This window comes from Pyrus communis, chromosome 8, assembly GCF_041283825.1.
Source record: "Pyrus communis isolate YQ-2024b chromosome 8, ASM4128382v1, whole genome shotgun sequence".
Lineage (NCBI taxonomy): Eukaryota > Viridiplantae > Streptophyta > Magnoliopsida > Rosales > Rosaceae > Pyrus > Pyrus communis.
This window is the reverse complement of record NC_142572.1, coordinates 20,622,855-20,642,038: the sequence shown is the minus strand read 5'-3', so window position 1 is coordinate 20,642,038 and position 19,184 is coordinate 20,622,855. Positions and strand designations below refer to the sequence as shown.

Genomic DNA, 19,184 nt, shown 5'->3' with positions numbered 1-19,184 from the left:
AGCTATAAAATACATCATATATGCGGCATATAATCATTAATGCAATCATATTTATGAAGATAGTTTTCTCAATTATGCAAGCGTTAGCACAGGTTCAACTGTCATTTTTTTTTCTAGTATTATTTTCTCTTACAATTCTTTACAAGAGGAGTGTATGTTTACTATTTTGGACTGTCAATAATAGCACTCATATTATTATTTTAGTATTTTTTTCAAATTATGTGTAGGCCAAACTATCCCTTCTTTTATTTCACTGAATCTGTTAATTGTTTTCTACCTGTTACATAGTAAGCTCAATGCACCATCTCCGGCGACGCATGACTAGTAGTAGATGGCGTTTGTTGCCCTTCGTAGAATCCGAAAACGTTATCAGTGTCGTTTGCATAGCTGAATGGACTTTCAGGCCAGTTCCTATTAGGTGAGGCCTTAACTTCTTCTCCAACCCCCGCAATTCCTTCTTCTTGTTGACGGCTTTTAAAAGTATGGGAGTTGAGGTCTTTTTCGTTGAAAATTTCAATCATGGCTCGAACCCTTCTCCATCTCGAAGAAGTTCTGGAATCAGGCTGCTCCAAGACATGCCTATGCTTGTAAAAGAAGCAAGCTACGAATATGATGAGAGCTAGAATTGAAGCCGCCCCGGCAATTAGGAATAGGCCCCAAAAGCTTTCAAGACCAAGACTGTTGCTTGAGATCCTTGGAGTCCTGGTGTTATCTTCACAATTGCTTTCTTGACCGAACCATTTGCTCCTAATTTTCATGATCTTCTCTCCTTCCGTTATGCTTAGGACTGCTTGTGAAATATCGGGTACAAGAGGAGAACGCTTTGGGAACACCTGCCAATTAAAATGATCGCCTCAATCATCATGTTTAATTATGACCTTTGAGTTGAATAAATCAAGGTGCAAAAATAAACAGTGCTATGCATGCGTAAGGAGAAAAAAAGGAGAGAAATCTTACAAAGCCATAGCCATCAGTTCTGAAGATTGGACCAATCATGGTATATTTGGAACAGTATTTCGCAATGAATAGCTTCATATTTGGGGTTTCATCAACGACAGCTGCAATACCACCCTTTCCACTCCCTTTTGAAAGAGCTTCATCGCATTCTTCCACGGAATTCATACCCTTAAGCTTGGACTCATGGAAACCGATTTGTTTCATCAAGACTTCGCAAACAAAGCTATTCTTTAAGCATCCAACATTGTCCCCATTTCTTAGTATATCCTCTATATTCGTGACTGTTGGTTGGAGTTGTTCAACTGTTAATAGCGATGCTAGATTAGCTGTGTAGCTTTGTGTCAAAACTAGCACAACAAACACCCATATGGTCATCAAGAATCTGGCCAAGTTGCTAACCACTCTCTCCCCTGTAAAAGTGGTTTAAAGAAAAAATGTACCAAAAATAAGTGAATGCCATTAAGATTTCTTATTTTGAAATTAGCTAGTAAAGAGATCGATAATTACTTTGTGAAAACACCATGGTGGAGAAGGAGAACCAAAAGCTTGTGCCAACTTGATGTGAGGGAGGGCCGCGAAAGTCTTCATTAATTTGATGTTCAAGTACCCAGACGACGAAACCAATGAAGATGAAGAAACAAAAAGTCGTAAGCCACAAGTCCCATGTCAAAGGCTTCAAGAAAACCCATGCATTTTTGCTCCTGGTGTCTCTGATTGGCACAACCATTACTACCCCCGATTCTGTGTAGGGCATCGTAAAGTCCACGTACAAAGACCTGTTTGCCCGAATCGTGGTATCTCCCACCACAGCATCAAATTTCTGTCAACAGAAGATGTAAACAGAGAAAAATATAAAATGCGGGTCCAAAATGAAATCAGTTCTCGATATTTTTATTTTGACATATAAGTTTACCTCGAGATATACTTGATAGACCAAATCATTGTATGTACCAGCCATTGTTCCATCAGAATTCTCAAAGGGAATGAACTCGAAAGGAAGAGCGTATGGTAGTACTTCAACTGCAGCCTCAAAGACATCAATACTGAACCCAGTGACTTCCGTTGTGTTAGTGCTAGGGTTCTTGGTTACCTTAACAAACTCACTAAAACCAATTTTTACAGGAACTCCAATTCTCAGCTTCTTGTCATTTGTTGGGATCTCCCATCCCTTGGGAACAGAGAGAGAATCTCCAGGCCATATAATTGGTGAAAGATTGCACTTGGAAGTTGAAAGTTTGCTTGTGTTTGCTGAATTCAGTGTCTTTACCATACCATTTTCTGGTGTCCAAAATGCAATAGTTCTTACTCCATCACCATTTACATTAACTATCTTAAAATTCGATGCCTGAAGTTGCCCATCGTCAAGCCTGAAGTCACCAGCTATACCTTTGAATGAAGTATTAGATATGGCTTGTGAAAGTTTTAGACCATATTGAGACACCTCAAACGTATCAAGATCTGTTGAGTTGACGGAATCATTCCTCTTTTGAAAATCAGAGTTTGTATTAAACCCAACTTCTTCTACTGCAAAGGCTAGTGCAAAAGCTGCATCATAAGCCCGAAATCCAAATGCATCGACATCAACATCGATGATGGCTGGATTGTCTTGTTGGAATTGTCTTTTCCACCGCATTTTGAAATTTTTAAGCTTCTCTGTTCTTGGAACGTCAGTTTCCACACCTAATACCCCTTGCATTGAATTCAGATCTAGCGGAGGGATTGACCATAAACGATTTCCTACCCCGTTGGTCATGATCCAAACATATCCTTTTCTCATCATTCCTACCTCTTTTGCCTTGGCAAATAGCTTAGTACAAAGATTGGGCAACATGTGCACAATGAAGACTCTAGTTTGCATTGTCATTAACTTGTGAAGCTCTTTTTCAATTTGTACATCTGTAGCTGATGCGGGAATGACACTCCGATAAGGGACATGAGCATCAACCTCTTGCAATGCATCAATTAAAAAGGGTATGACTCCCTCGCCGTACGTACTGTCTACATAAATTGGCACAACTTGTCTCCATCCGAAATTTTTAACAATGGCACTTATGGCTTTCACTTGGTGAGAGTCGGTTTGTGTGATTCGGAAGAAGTAAGAACTTTGGAGTGAAGTAAGAGAGGGGCTTGTTGCAGAAAATGATAAAATGGGCACATGAGCTTGGTCTCCAAGATTAACAACAAAGCTAGCCTGCATTGATGTCACTGGCCCCAGGATTGCTTGCACTTCTACTTTCTTTATCAGGTCTAGAGCTGTGTCCCAATAAAAACAAAAAAAAAAAAAATTGATTAGTGTGATTGACTAATTTAATGATATTGATGAAATTAGAGTTCCACCATAAAATCAATTGGCAGTGTGGAGAATAACCCAAAATCATATAAGCCCCCTTAGCTAGACTTGTACACCATCAACTCTCAACACCCCCTTGCACGTGTAACTGATTTTCAAGTCTACACATGAACAACATGTGTGTGATGCGTGAACACGTGTGGCCCTTTGGGCTTTCAGGGACAACTTGCTCTGAATATCATGATGAAATTAGGGTTCCCTCATAAAATCAATTGACTATATAAGAAATAGCCTAAGATCATATAAGCGCTTAGTTAGACTTGTTCGTCACCAATGTGGGACAAACTCTCCACACACCATCAACTCTCAACAGATATTAGACATTATTTTTCTAGTTAAAATGGTTAAATCTTTATGAATTGCATAGTTAAGTATGATCAGATTATACAAAACGATGTCAATATTCTCTAATACCCCGATCCACAAAGAGACAACATTTTGGTTGGTCATTGAAGAATTTATAAAGCTTGACGGGACCAGCTGCCTAACACGGTTTGATGAATATAATTAAATGAACTTTAACTAAAAATTCATGGTACTGTTTTCTTTAACAAAAAACCACATTTTATACTAAAAAATCAACCTTGATATTATTTACTTTACCCTTTATTTTGTCTTTATCGTTAAAACTCAAAATTATTAAGCTTTTTTCATTAGTTTTCCTTATAATTAAAAGACAAAACTGAAAATCGTACCGTTTTCCCCTCTTGCTCACATCCCCTTGTATTAAACATGTGCGGTTGAAAATTGTAGGGTTTTGCACGTTGCACTTACAGACACACCTTTGACATAATTTGTTAGAATTCATTTAAAAATGTTTTTAAAATGACTGAAAACATTTTTGGTGAGATTGATTTTGGGTTCCAAATTTTTCAAAAGAAATATCAGATATGTGCTTCTTGCAAAAAACACTTAAAGTGTTTTTCCAAGATCCACTCATATTTTTATTAAACATTGGTTTCAAAAATATTTTCACCAAAATGGTTTCAGCCATTTTAAAAGTATTTCCAAACGAACCTTTAATTGTTACATTGATTATTTAAGGGGGAAACTTGATATAAGTCCAATTTTTTTAGTCAACAGTAAGAATAGTCCAATTTATTAAAATAAGTCCAATTTCTTAAATTTAATTATTTAATTATCAATAATTATCTCTTCAATGATAAGAATTATTATAAAAATCAAATTTCTTCGTAATTATCTCTTTAATTATTTCTTTTTATTTATTTTTTTTGTTATTTCTTTGTTCTTCCTCCTGCTTTAAACTCCATTTGTAGATTTTATTTTTAATTTTTATAATCAACCTATATTGCAGGTTAATTGTATTTTATCTACCTATATGACATATTCTTTTTTATAAACATCCTGTCATAGATTAATTGTCTTATTTGTAAGTATTTTTTTTTTCTACCTTTTAGTTAGGTTTCATATCTTAGTTATAGGTATAATATACATTCATATATTTGTTACTTGAGTTAGGGTATAATGTTTTGTAGATAGATTTATGTTAGTATATGTAACATCCCACATCGACCAATGGAGAGGGGGCGATGTGCCTTATATGTACATGCCCACCTCCATATAACACGAGACATTTTGGGGACTCACTGGCTTCGGATTTCATCGGAACTCCGAAGTTAAGCGAGTTCAGGCGAGAGCAATCCTAGGATGGGTGACCCACTAGGAAGTTCTCGTCTGAATTCCCAGAAACAAAACCGTGAGGGCGTGGTCGGGGCCCAAAGCGGACAATATCGTGCTACGGCCAAAAACGTGAGGGCGTGGTCGGGGCCCAAAGCGAACAATATCTTGCTACGGCAGAACCGGTTTAGATGTGACAGAATGGTATTAGAGCCATTCTGTCGTTTGGTGCGAGTGTGCCGACGAAGACGTCGGGCCCCTAAAGGGGTGGATTGTAACATCCCACATCGACCAATAGAGAGGGGGTGATGTGCTTTATATGTACATGCTCACCTCCATATAGCACGAGGCTTTTTGGGGACTCACTGGCTTAAGATTCCATCGGAACTCCGAAGTTAAGTGAGTTCGGGCGACCAATAAAGAGGGGGTGATGTGCTTTATATGTACATGTCCACCTCCATATAGCACGAGGCTTTTTGGGGACTCACTGGCTTCAGATTCCATCGGAACTCCGAAGTTAAGCGAGTTCGGACGAGAGCAATCCTAGGATGGGTGACCCACTGGGAAGATCTCGTCTGAGTTCCCAGAAACAAAACTGTGAGACCGTGATCGGGGCCAAAAGCGGACAATATTGTGCTACAACGGAACCGGTCTGGGATGTGACAGTATATTAGTTTTTTTGTTATAAGATATTGATTAGATATTTTGGAGTTGGAAAATACATAATATTAGAAGATTTTAATTGATTTTTAATATTTTTAGAAAATATAAAATGAGTATAAGTATAAAAGAAATAAAAACATATAATTAGATAATTGGATTCACCCCTAAAAACACTCTATGTTTTTAGACTTGAATCTAAAAGTCTCTTATTTAAACAAATTCATATATAGCACACTCTAGGCATGTATCATCCATTATAATAGGACATCATCATATGAGAGAGAGACAGAGAGAGAGAACCTGCAGCAGCTGCACCAACAACAGATTGCTTGGAGTCCCTAGTGTTCAAAACAAGCCTGGTCTTGAAGTGAGCATGAGATGTATAGAAGTCCTCGATGGCCATTTTTATGCAACTCAAATACATCTTCCCGCTCTGATTGGGTTGATCGAGGTCAACAACAACACCCACATTCACTTGGATAGTTGTGTTTTCCACCGCCGCAACCGCCGCCACATTGAAAATCCATGACAAGAGGAAGAGAAAGCATAAAACGACCATACAAAGTTTCTTGACGGTACCCATGCTTATTTGAACAAGTGCTTTCTTAAGTTGCAAGACACTTCTATTTGTGAAGCTGAAGCATTTATAAATATATGAATATGCAGAGTAGGTACACATGAAAAGTACCTGGAAAATCACAAATGAAATGTCCCTGGAAAATCCTCAAAGAATCAGCCGGTCGTCGTCGCCATGACCCAATCTATACGGGCAGAACAAATACGTAACCATATAATATGAAAATTAAGATATGTACATTGAATTAACAATATTATATGGGAAATTAAACTAATTATTATTGACTTTGTGGTACTCTCTCTGTGGACAGACCGTGTAGCATGAGTCTCGACTATTACGTGGAGTGTGTGCATTCATCCAATAAATTTTTTCGTACTCATTTCTGTTCTCCTTCTTATACTCATTCCTATTGTTGTTGTCTTTTGGTAATTCAGCAAACAAATTATAGTTTGAATTATTTTTTATTATGTGTTAAACTGTAATTTGCAAATAAACTAAGATGAATAACTTCTTACATGTAAAGACATAAGCATTATTTGTAGTTTAATATGCCTAAATGGGAAATAGTCGTAGATTCCACCACTTAATTCAAAGTTGAAGCATACTCCTCTTAAGTCTTGACTACGCTACATTGAAAGCAGCCAACTAGAATTTAAAATTACGGATATAGAAATTTAATTGACGGGAACTACCTATATATAATCTAATGCAAAACTGACTTCGTATAATACAGTAGACTTTGAATTGTTTTTATCTTTAAACTAATGTAAATTGTGAAAGAAAATTTGAAATTGAGTGCATAGGGGAACAATCACTCTACTGAATGTGGCTATGCTCATATCTACGTATTTGAATTGTTTTAATAATAAAGAATTAAATGAATGTAAAGCTGGACAGAGAGCTCAGAAATTTTGATTCTACGTGATATGTGGTTCAAATTAGAATTGAATAATCAACTTATATAAACAGGTTATTCTAGGCCACTCTTTTCTGTTTCTTTTTCTTTACCACTTAATATTGTTTTCTTGATTAATTAGGGATAGCAAGCTGAGATATTGGAACTATGTCCGGAGACGAATGACAAGTAGTAGATGGAGTTTGTTGCCCTTCATACAATCCGAAATCCTTGTCTGTGTGGTTCAAATAGCTGAATGGACTTTCTTAATCAGACGAGTGTATGGTTGAGAGTATGGAAGATGTTAAACTTCCCCTCATACCGCCGAGGTTTAGAAAAAAGGAAGATATGCATTGCAAATGACGCCAAAAAGAAAGTCATCTACAAGGAATGGAGTATTCATTTGAAATTTTCAAAGATTATAAATGAGGTACAAACTTATTTTTTCTTAAGTCTAATTAATCCACCACTTGATTCAAAATTCAAGGATGTAGCATACGTTCTTGACCCAAAAGGCTCAAGCATTTGCCTTACCGACTTTGTCTTAGAACGTCACATATGACTTCCTGATAGTGTCAAATTAATAATTTAAGATTCTACTAAGAAGACTCAAGTCCACAAAATGCAAAACTGTGTATGGTTAAATGAGATTTTCTTTTCTTTTCTTTTGGATCATTGGGGAGGGGGATTTAAACTCAAGAACTCTCCCAGCATTGTGGGGGCGGATACTAAACAAATGCTGTGCAATGTCAAGTTTATGCAAGCCACAATTTAAGTCAGAATTTTTTTTGTTTTGGTAGTTCATGTAGTTTCATAGGAAGTTAAGACTAAAATTTTCATCGGAAGAGATCCCAATTCCACACAGGCTATGGATTAATTAAGAACCAAGGCTCATCGTCACAACCTGTTGCAATCATTTACTACCGTGAATTAATCAATAACTTGTTTTTTCCATTGAACCTATGGCATCCCCATCCCCTCAAACATTTAGAGATGGACACCTCTAAAAAGTGGTTGAAGAATATTTTCATTGCAATTAGCAATTGAGAAATATGTGCAGTATTAATTTTTACGCTCATATTTTTTAAGATCCTCGTACCGTCATATATGTCACACGTGTGTGGATTTTCTATATATATAGAAAAAAATTAAAATGTCACAAATGTTTTGTTGAAAAATATGGTGGGGGAGATACTAATTTTGTTTCCTTCAAGAATTTGGAAGTTTAAAGAAGAGAAGCCAGCCCAGCCATGATGGCAATGGGGGCGTCATTTGCCTCTAAAAAAAACAATGACCTATTCAGTCAGATCCATGGTGGTTTCAAAGATGAATTTCAGCTCTCCAAATTTCTCATGTGGCATTTGCGGTGGCGGGGGCCGGTTCAATGCAGAATCAAAATTTCTGAATCTGACTCCAGCTTTACATGTATCTATTGTACTATATAAATGTTTTGAACCTAATGGTTTGATTAACGAATAATATTTATCTGCCTAACTAGGTCCTAGTTTGTGTGACCAACGCTTCCCAATCCCTTCTCGGTCTAGGTTTTTCCTGTTTTCCATTTTGTCTCTCCTCTCACCTGTCTTCCTCTTCTTCTCCTTCTTTACCCGGCCCCAACACCAAACTTACCAAATCCAATTACGTTGTCTGGCCATGACCTATGGAAATTTGTTGATGGTTTTCATCCCATTCCCCCTGCTACGATCCCCGACCCCAAACAAACAAAAAATAAAGATGGCAACCATGCTCAACCATGCTCCCCTTATTCCTATTGAGTAACCGAATCTTTCTCATTACCTCAGATGAAGCCTTTTCTTATTATATTAGTCAGTTTTTTCAGAAACGGTGACACTATTTTTAGAAATAGGGGTAGAGATGCACTTTGGTAATTACTGTTCAGTAAAGGTAATTAATGTTCACTTGGGGGCTATTAGGATGGAAGTGCTCTAAACGATTTCCTACCCCGTTGGTCATGATCCAATCATAGCCTTTTCTCATCATTCACAACTCTTTTGCCTTGGCAAATAGCTCAGTGCAAAGTTTTAAGTTTGGGCAACGTATGCACAATGAAGACGTTGGTGAGAGTCGGTTTGAGTATTCGGAGGAAGCAAGAGCTTTGGAGTGAAGTAAGAGAGGGGCTTGTTGCAGAAAATGATTAAATGGAGACAAGAGCTTGGTCTCCAAGATTAACAACAAAGCTAGCCTGCATTGATGTCACTGGACCTAGCCTAGGATTTCTTGCACTTCTACAATCTTTATCAGGTCTAGAGCTATGTCCCAATAGAAAAAAGTGATTAGTGTGATTGATGAATTTGATGATATTAGACATTCTTTTTCGGGTTAAAATAGTTAAATCTTTATGAATTGCATAGTTAATTATGATCAAATGACATACAAAACGATTGTTGGGTAATAATCAACAATCAATGACAAATTTATATATATAGAAATAAATTCGAATATGCTAATAAGTGATAAATGCAACTCAATAAATTGAAAGATTATGAATAGACGAAATCAATATCAAACAAATAAAACAATGACCAAGGCTAGCGTACCGCAATCTCTTTGATACAAAATTTCATCTCTACTCAATGCTTGTAGTTCGATGAACATCTGCTTCACCAGAATTCAATGATCAAACCAAGATTCTAGCACCAAAAAACTTGGTTTATGATGAATGACTTGTAAGAAGGATGATTTTTCTACACTCCAAATGCAATGCAGATGGATCCACCATCTATATATGCATGTTTGCAACATGTAATGCATCTGCTCTGAGGGTTGCATTGCTCTTTGGCGTTCTATCGTCGTCTCAGATTCAGATGAAGTCTTTGATTAATTATTTATTTTATTAATCATAAGTTATTTAACAAATTATTAATTTTAATTATATTTTATTTATTAATTATTACACTACAAAGCCATACCCAAGGTTTGAGCCTAATTTTGATTTCTATGGCCCATCTCTCAAATCATTTTGTAAGAGGGCAAAGTGTTATAAAGTGTGAAAATTTTTTAATGATGACCAATGTGGGACAGTGAGCCATAATGAGATTTATATTTAAAAACTCCAACAACGATGTCAATATTCACTAATGCCCGGAATCTACAAAGAGACAACATTTTGGTCGGTCATTGAAGAATATACAAGCCTTGACTGGACCAGCTGCCTAACATGATTTGAAGAATATCATTAAAAGACAAAACTGAAAAAATACCATTTTTCTAATAAAATCAATGGTTTGACAAACAAAAAAAAAAAAAAGAAGAAGAAGAAGGTACCGTTTTCCTCTTTCTCACATTCCCTTGTCCTATATTAAACATGTGAGGTCGAAAATTACAGGGTTTTGCACAATTCCACTTACGGACACCTTTAACATAATCTGTTAATTATTACACTAATTATATAAACAAATTCATATAAATAAATAAAATCACAATATTGAATACAGCTTGAAAAAAAAAAAAAAAAACAAATTCATATAAATATAGCACACTCTAGGCATGTATCATTCATTATAATTGGAGATCATCATATGAGAGAGAGAGAGAGAGAGAACCTGCAGTTGCGCAGCAGCTGCACCAGCAACAGTTTGTTTGGAGTCCCTAATGGTCAAAACAAGCCTGGTCTTGAAGTGAGCACATGATGCGTTTTGGTTTCAAAATGAGAAAGAAGCCGACAACCCCATTGATTTGATGAGATCATGTTATACCATATATTTTATCATATTCTTAGTTATAGTTTATTGGTTATTTTGATAAAATTTTGATACTTATTTTCAATGTATAACATTCGACTTCCTCCAGCAAAACATGATCAAACAGATGAATTTTGGATTGATTCCAATTGGAAGATGTTTGTGAGTCTTTCAAGATTAAAGTCAATTCAAGAGAAACACAAACATCGATGGAGGGGACCCTATTTGATCACATAGAAAGGCAATTATGAAGGCTTCAACTACTGATAAACATCAAGTCACACCGTACCTACTGTTAGCCTTTGATGCTGTCAAAGAGTGGTTAATTCTAAAAGAACAAATCACGTGATCATCAATTTCTTTTGTCTAGCTATGAACGTTAACTATAGCGCTAAGTAGGAGACAACCCAATTTTTTTTAAACTCTATTCTTCTTATGTCGTTCATTTTTTTGTTCTTTTCTTCCTTTTATTCTTTATCACAAAAAATAAAAAATCAGAAAATTGAAAAACACAAAAATAGAATTTTTTTTTTAATTAATCAGTATTTTATTTCTAATTAGATTTTTATTGCGTGATCTTTGCAGGTTGCATTTGGAAGCAATTCGGCCCCAAATATCTACTGAACGCGCAAATTCAACTGAATCATGCATTCAGCAGCATTCATCATCAACAAAAAGTGCAGAAATTAATCGATGCAGAAACATGCACAGGCAGAGTTCGAGAAATACTCACATTGGGGTTGGTGATGAAGCCCTTTTTGCATTGCTTGGCACCCAATCTCACTCAACCACTCGGTTGCATTTTATTTAAAATATTATTACATACAAGTTTGGGGATGGGATCCAACTTCCAAGCAACACAGAAGGGAGCACAGGATCCCTTTGGTGCAACGTTTAGCTCAATATTCATCACATTTATTCAGGGCAGCATGCATACAAAAGAGAAAAAATACACAAGTATAATGGAAACTGCCAGGTCTATGGATGTAGGACAGAGACCACACTGGATGCAGAGAAACTGATTCAACTCCTAGCACAAATCCGGAATGCATGCACCAAAAAAACTTAATCACAAATTCAAGGACTATTTTCAACAGATGTATATCGAAAAATAAGTTTTCGGGGGGTTGAGACTTATACCTGTAATTCTGACCGTGAGGATTTTGAGATGTCCGCTACTTGGTTTCCCTTTGGATTTGTGCACCCGTGCCAATTCTAACTCTGCGCCTCTTCTTCTAACCACGAATGGGATCTGCATCAAACCCAACTCACATGCATGAGGAGTCCAGAGTCTTTTTCAGAATAAATAAAGCGCTGAGAACATATTGTGAACCAAAGGAAGATCGTGTACCCCTTTTTTTTTTTTTTTTTTTTTTTTTTTTTTTTTTTTTTAAGAATCGGTGGGCTGGGGCTGCGGAAATGGCGAAGTTCTGGGTTTCATTTCTCAAATCCGAAGTTTAGGGGTTGCAGGTTGTAGCGTGATCAAATGCGCTCCCCTTGGTCCTAGCAATGGTTGCAGGTCGTGGCACGAATAGAAAGTAGAGATGGGATGAAGCTTAGAGATAAGGAGTTTTCACGGCTCTGGGCACGAGTGAAATGCCGGAGAGAGAGGAGTAATGTTATTCATACATCATTTTATACCATATTTCTATGTCATCTTAGATTGTATCTAATGTGGATAGCCACATCAAATTTGCAAAACCCAAAGAAAGGAATAAGAAAGACTCCTCAGATACTACAATCATCATTTAATTAATTAATTTTTCTTAATTATTAGTTTATTAAATAATGAACTAAATTTAAAAATCTGATTAATCCAAATGATATAGCTGTTTACATCAAAAATACCACATAATGTGGTATGAAAATGTTGTACAAAAATATGGTTTGAATAACATTACTGGGGGAGAGAGAGATCTCAACGGCTAGGGTGTGAAAAATGAGGAAATGAGTAATGGAAAGCTGAAAAGCTTAAATATGGTTTCTATCAGCCCGTGTGGCTTCATCAGTGTTGTCCGTGCGTGTTCCATGTGTGCCAGCGTGGCAGGTTGCGGGTTCGACTCTCCAATGCACTGAGATGGTCATTTCTTTTTCATTATTTTTCTAGTGCATATTCTCCCCGCACCAGGTCACTATTTCGAATCCAGGTGCCTCTGTTTTCTTTTCTTTCTTTATTTTTCTGTTTTATAATTTCTTATTTGCTTGTTTTTCTTTCTTTTTGTTTGTTTATTTATTTTTAGTTTTTATTAGTTTTCTTTGGTAATCTTATTCATTTGAGTTCTTTTTATAGTCTTATTTTGTCATGTTTATTTTATTTTTCACACCTTGAGGATAATGTGTGATTTATCCCTCTTTTTGTTTGTTTATTTATTTTTAGTTTTTATTAGTTTTCTTTGGTAATCTTATTCATTTGAGTTCTTTTTATAGTCTTATTTTATTTTTGTCATGTTTATTTTATTTTTCACACCTTGAGGATAATGTGTGATTTATCCCTCTTTTTGTTTGTTTATTTATTTTTAGTTTTTATTAGTTTTCTTTGGTAATCTTATTCATTTGAGTTCTTTTTATAGTCTTATTTTATTTTTGTCATGTTTATTTTATTTTTCACACCTTCAGGATAATGTGTGATTTAAGTTTGGGATAGGAAATAAGAATTTTTAGATTTTTTTTTTTTTTTTTAAGTCAAAGTTTAAAAAATTTCATTCTTTTTAAGTTAATATCCATAGATTATTTTAAACATTTGAATAAACGGACAGGGTAAAGGTTAATCCCACAGTAGAGGTTTTTTTTTATTTATCATTGCATAGACACTAATTCATGAGTTATACTTTGAAAATTTGCACATTCAATTCAACATGGTTTGTGGGCGATGAGATTGAAATACTTGCTTTTTGTCTAAGTAATTTTTAATTTTTGTTCTAAATAAAGTAAATTTAATTGATGTTATCAATAAAGTAATAATTGTTGCACCCGAGATTTTGCTTAGTAACCGGGCCAGTTGTCACATCCCGGCCCGGGCGGGACCACTTTCCAGGCCCGACTCCACCGTAGCACGATATTGTCCGCTTTGGGCCCTCAGCACACCCTCACGGTTTTGTTTCTGAGAACTCACACGAGAACTTCCCAGTGGGTCACCTATCATGGGAATGCTCTCGTGCACTACTTGCTTAATTTCGGAGTTCCGATGGAACCCGAAGCCAGTGAGCTCCCAAAAGACCTTGTGCTAGGTAGAGATGGGAATATACATATAAGGCTTACAGGATCCACTTCCCTAGGCAATGTGGGATGTTACACCAATCCTACCTGATCAACAGTGATTCTCGCGTCAAATGGTAGAGTCTTGACATGGAGCAGGGTAGTTAATTGGTTTCGTAGCCTTTTCAACTCGAGTTAATAAGTTCTTAGGGGTGTTCTACGCCTAATGCCCTAAAGCCTTTGTGGTTTGGGAGTTATTGACCTAAAGCTTGTTACATGCGTAGGATCGAAAGCTTAAGGGAACTAACATTGCACAACCACTATTGTTACCAAAAAACAAAAAGAAAAAAAGCAAAAAAAAAAAAATATATATATATATATAAATATATATCAAATTATTATGTGTGAAGTGTTAAATAAAGAGAACGAAAGGTAGGGATTTTAGTCGAGTCTTCTTAACTATGTTGGTTCACTTTACAGCAAATGAAGTTCATGAATTCTTTTCTAATTGATTCTAAATGAGACTTTGTGGTGGGATTGGTTGGAATTTTTGGAAAGTTGTTTTGATTTTTAATGTTTTCTATGGATTGCAACTTGAGGATGAAAATTTTGTCTTAGTTAAGTTTTAATAAAAAAATTTAAGTTTGTTAGTTTTTGTTTTTGTTTTTGAGTTTTGTTTTGCTTGAGGACAAGCGAAAAGCTAAGTTTGGGGGTATTTGATGAGTCCATGTTATACCATATATTTTACCCTATTCTTAGTTATAGTTTATTGGTAATTTTGGTAGAATTTTGATGCTTTGTTATATATTTTCAATGTAGGACATTCGACTTCATTTAGAGCAAAAGATGATCAAACGGATGAATTTTGGAGTGATTCCAATTGGAGGAATTGTGTCAAAATTTCAGATTTTTCTACCAAGCCGTTTGACCGTGACAAAGAAAACATGACACAACGCGCAGCTTTCAAAGATTGACATTTCTGGACATTTTGGATATTTTGAAGGTCAAGATGGCATATATTGAGGAAGCTCCTTATGAGGATTTGTTAGGTACGTCTCAAGCTTTAAAAAGAGACATTTTGGGATCAAATCGGAGTTGATTTGGTCGGTCAAAAGTCTAATTTCTTGAGAAGTCTGAATTTTAGTTCAAATAAGAAAGTTTTTATTTCCTAATTATCTTATTATATTATGTTTCCTAGTTTTAGAAGACCTTTTCTAGGTAGGATTTTATTTTGTAATAGTATAAATAAGGCTATTTAGCCATTAGAGAAAGGGAACGCATCAATTTGGAGAACTTAGCTAGGCTTTGACAATTTGTATTTCAAGGGGTTTTTATCCTTTTTTCTATTTCGATAAAATTACTTTTGTTTTATGGTTGTCTGTAACTAATTGCCGTTTGATAAGGCGATGCCTTGAGCCTTAGTATGAATATGTAATTTTTATTTAATTGCTTATAATATTATGCATGCATGTTTTGAATTATTAATCACTATGTTTAAACTGTCTCTATATCTTAATGCTTAGCTACCATTAGGATGTTTAGATAAGTAATCAGATGCAATTCGGTCGGAATGCCATCAGAGGATTGAGTATTGCTTCTTGTGATTGATAGTTGTAAGTTCATCTAGGGCGAATGCCATGTCTTAGGGGTTGCATGGTTTTTCAAAGGGTTTTCACCAAGCGTAATGATTCATGCATGTTTATATTTTATCCGAATGCTATAGACAGATTGCATGTTTGATATACGTTCTAACTTGAATGACGCAAGTAGAATATGCATAAGGAAAACCTAACCTTCAAAGTTGCATGTGTAATTTATAAGTAATTGGTAAAACTACATAAGATTGTTAAGGAGACGGCGGAACCCTAGTATCCTTTTATCATTATTTTCTAAGATTGTTCCCTTTCAAATTGGTTTCTTTAATTGTTTTAATTTAAAATTCGTTTTTAATATTCTAGGTCATAAAATTAACATTTTCGAAACTTTGTTTTAAATAGTTAATTAAGAATTAGTGTTAATACAAATTATTCAATCAATTCCTGTGGAAACGACCTTGCTTGAGCTGCTATACTACGATAACTTTGTACTCTTGCAAGTATTTGTAAGTGTTTTTATCCCTACTTTTGCAAATGGTAAAATTCCTATAAGTTTCAATGGAAGAGAAAAAGAAAAAGAAAACAAAAGAAGAGAACTCTAGGGTCTTTCTACGATTTTCAATTGAATTATGTATACATTTGTCCTTTTGTGGTGATTAATCAAACAATGGTTATGTAAATGGAATTTGAAAGATTAATCAACTAATCAAACAACTTAATTATATGTTTATGGAAAGGACACCTAGAATACACCCACCATTATCTTGTCATGTGTGTATGGTCGGTAGTATGGAAGATGCTTTGCAAATGATGCCAAAAAGACAGCCATCTACAAGGAATGGAGTATTCGTTTGAAACTTTCATAGATTTCAAATGAGGTATAAACTTGCTTTTTTCTTAAATCTAATTAATCTGCCACTTGATACAAAGTTCAAGGATGTACCATCATATATGTCACACGTGTGTGAATTTTCTATATAAAAAAAACTAAAAAGTCACAACTGTTTAATTGAAAAATATGGTGGAGGGAAGAAATACTAATATTTTCGTTCAAAATAATTTGGAACTTTAAAGAAGAAGAAGAAAAGGCAGCCCAGCCATGGTGGGTTTAATGGGGCATCATTTTCCTCTAAAACAACGAATCTATATATTTGTAGAGTAAAAAATAATCTAAAAAAGCATGGAGCTAATACATGGATTATTTCTCAAGAAAGACAAGACTACCCCTATTAAATGCGCAGGGAGCAGCCTCATTCACCTCGTGCAACTGAGGTAGAGAAAACAAATATCAACGACTGCACAAGGCACCTCTGATCGTAGGAAAAGTCAAATGTATTTATGATAGAATAATCCTTTATTTTTATAATAAATACATTCCTAATCAAAGAAGACATCTTTCAAATAAATTATCCTAATTCCATTTATTTAGGATATTTACCTAATTATTATAAGATATTTATTTACACAAATATCTTATAATATTCCACCCAAAATACCACCTAGGGCCGGCTACCCCTAAACCCTAGAGGACCGGCCCATCTCCTCCTTTTCTCCTATAAATACTCCATTTATCTCCAAAATGCAAAAAGCTTTAGTTACCCCTAAAGAGGCTTTTTGCTTTCCACAAACACTCAAACACATTCTTTACAGAATTCTAGCTTTAGCATAAGAGATTCTTTGCCCAAAGCCCCCCCCCCCACCCCTAAATTCATCGACTTTAGCATCAGAGATTCTTTGCCCAAAGCCCCCCCGCCCATTCATCTTGAGTACGTGAGGCTTTTGACCTTAATATTAGGTGTTATTATTTTGTAGATGCAGATTCGTCAATCAAGGAAAGACAAAAATTTGCATCCACAATATTCAATCCGATCCATGGTGGTTTGAGAGATCAATTTAAGCTCTCCAAATTTCTCATGTGCCATTTGCGGTGGTGCGCTCACTTCATTGCAGAATCCAAATTTCTAAATCTGACTCCAGCTTTACGAAGGTTTAAAGTCCTTTGATTGTTTTCAGGTATTTCATATTCTTCTAGTAATTTATCAATAATTCTTGTGAGAGTTCAGCATTTTTATTTGTGAGCTTATTTAGTTAATCAAATCTATAGCAGGATAGTTGCAATATACGGAAGATTTTAGAGTACTTCTAGTATTTGTATCATTCTAACCAAGTGTAATGTTAGGGAGGCCAAAATTTTAAACCAAAATTGCAAACCAAATGATGTGTCACCAATAGAAGATAAGCACGTTAATCAACGCTTAAGTAATAATCCAATCATCAATAATCACATCATTTGGTTTGCATATTTAGTTAAAAATTTTGATCTCCCTAACATAATCCTTCTAACCAATCATGTATGTGCAATCAATTTGTTCGAGAATTGATAAACATGTGAGGCTCGTAGTCTCTATTAGAGGTCAAAAGTCAATAGTGTGTATATATATATATATATGTGTGTGTGTGTGTGTGTGTGTGTATGTGGGTGTGTGTGTGTTTGTGTGTGTAGCGAGGCTATGTAAGGGACGCCCCAATGTTAATAATGAATTTCACATTGATGGGAAGAGGGACTTTGTAAGGACTTATAAGAAATTGGGTTATCCCCCATATTATCAATTAGTTTATGGTGGAACCCCAACTCTCTTCATGATATCAGAGCAAGTTATCCCATATGTGTGAAACTCAATGACCACACGTGATCCATGTCATCCGATTTGCATTACCCACGTGTTAGACTTGAAAATTCGCCACACGTGAAGAAGAGTGTTGAGAATGAATCTCACGTTGATATGAACATGGATTTTGCAAGGGCTTATAAGAAATTGGGCCACTCTCCATGTTGTCAATCAATTTTATAATGAAACCCCAACTTTTTTCTGCTAATTCTTTATTAGTCGAGATGTATTATAAATCGTTATCATTGTACCTGTTATTTAATAAAGAATATATAATTACCATTTTTGCATTTAATTACATGAAAAGAAAAAAGACAATAGTAGTGAGTAGGAGGGACAATATACACGGTTGTCAACTATGTAATATACATTAATGGCACACCAGGTCAATAACTAGGTTGTTATACATTGTTAATTCATCGTAAGATTTTTTTTTTTTTTAGTAATCCTTAATAGTTACATTAAGCGAAGAAATGCCGAATTAATTCATTTTGTTTTGTGTCTTTGGAGTTTTGAATTCTCCCGCAGGGGCTTTCATTTCACATCTACCTACTGCATATAAAAATTAGATATCAACATCTCGACATGATAAACAATAATTCAGTACGTACCCAACCATCCTTAATTTTCTTCTTGTTATTCTTTTAAGTATTATATTATATATATATATATATATATATATATGTGTGTGTGTGTGTGTGTGTGTGTGTGTGTGTGTGTGTGTTTCATCTTCAAGATAGAGTAGCTTGCAACTAGAAATGCTTGCATTCGAGTTAACATGAGTGCCATCAGCTGGAGACTTTTTTTCTCTTTCTGCTTTCTCTTGTCATGGATTTTCGGTGTGGCTGTGACTGCAGCCGGAATCACAAGGATCCCGGTGAATGTGGGAGTTGTTGTCGACCTTGATCGACTAGTAAGAAAAACACTTTGCGCGACGTACGTAC

General features: G+C 35.4%; 1 protein-coding gene across 2 annotated transcripts; it reads right to left on the bottom strand.

Moving 5' to 3' along the window:
• Positions 1 to 21: 21 nt before the first annotated feature.
• Positions 22 to 6,513, bottom strand: LOC148695312 (glutamate receptor 2.8-like). Of its 2 annotated transcripts, XM_088698848.1 has the most exons (6): positions 6,297 to 6,513; positions 5,909 to 6,082; positions 1,871 to 3,210; positions 1,465 to 1,777; positions 958 to 1,367; positions 22 to 833 (listed from the first exon to the last, which is right to left on the bottom strand). In XM_088698848.1, exons 2-6 carry the CDS (start codon positions 6,030 to 6,032, stop codon positions 294 to 296), a joined length of 2,727 nt encoding a protein of 908 aa, XP_088554974.1. In that variant the 5' UTR covers positions 6,033 to 6,082; positions 6,297 to 6,513; the 3' UTR covers positions 22 to 293. The 2 variants fall into 2 exon arrangements, with proteins under 2 accessions (XP_088554974.1, XP_088554973.1); XM_088698847.1 differs by lacking the exon at positions 6,297 to 6,513 and having other exon boundaries at positions 5,909 to 6,287.
• Between the last annotated feature and the right edge of the window lie 12,671 nt (positions 6,514 to 19,184).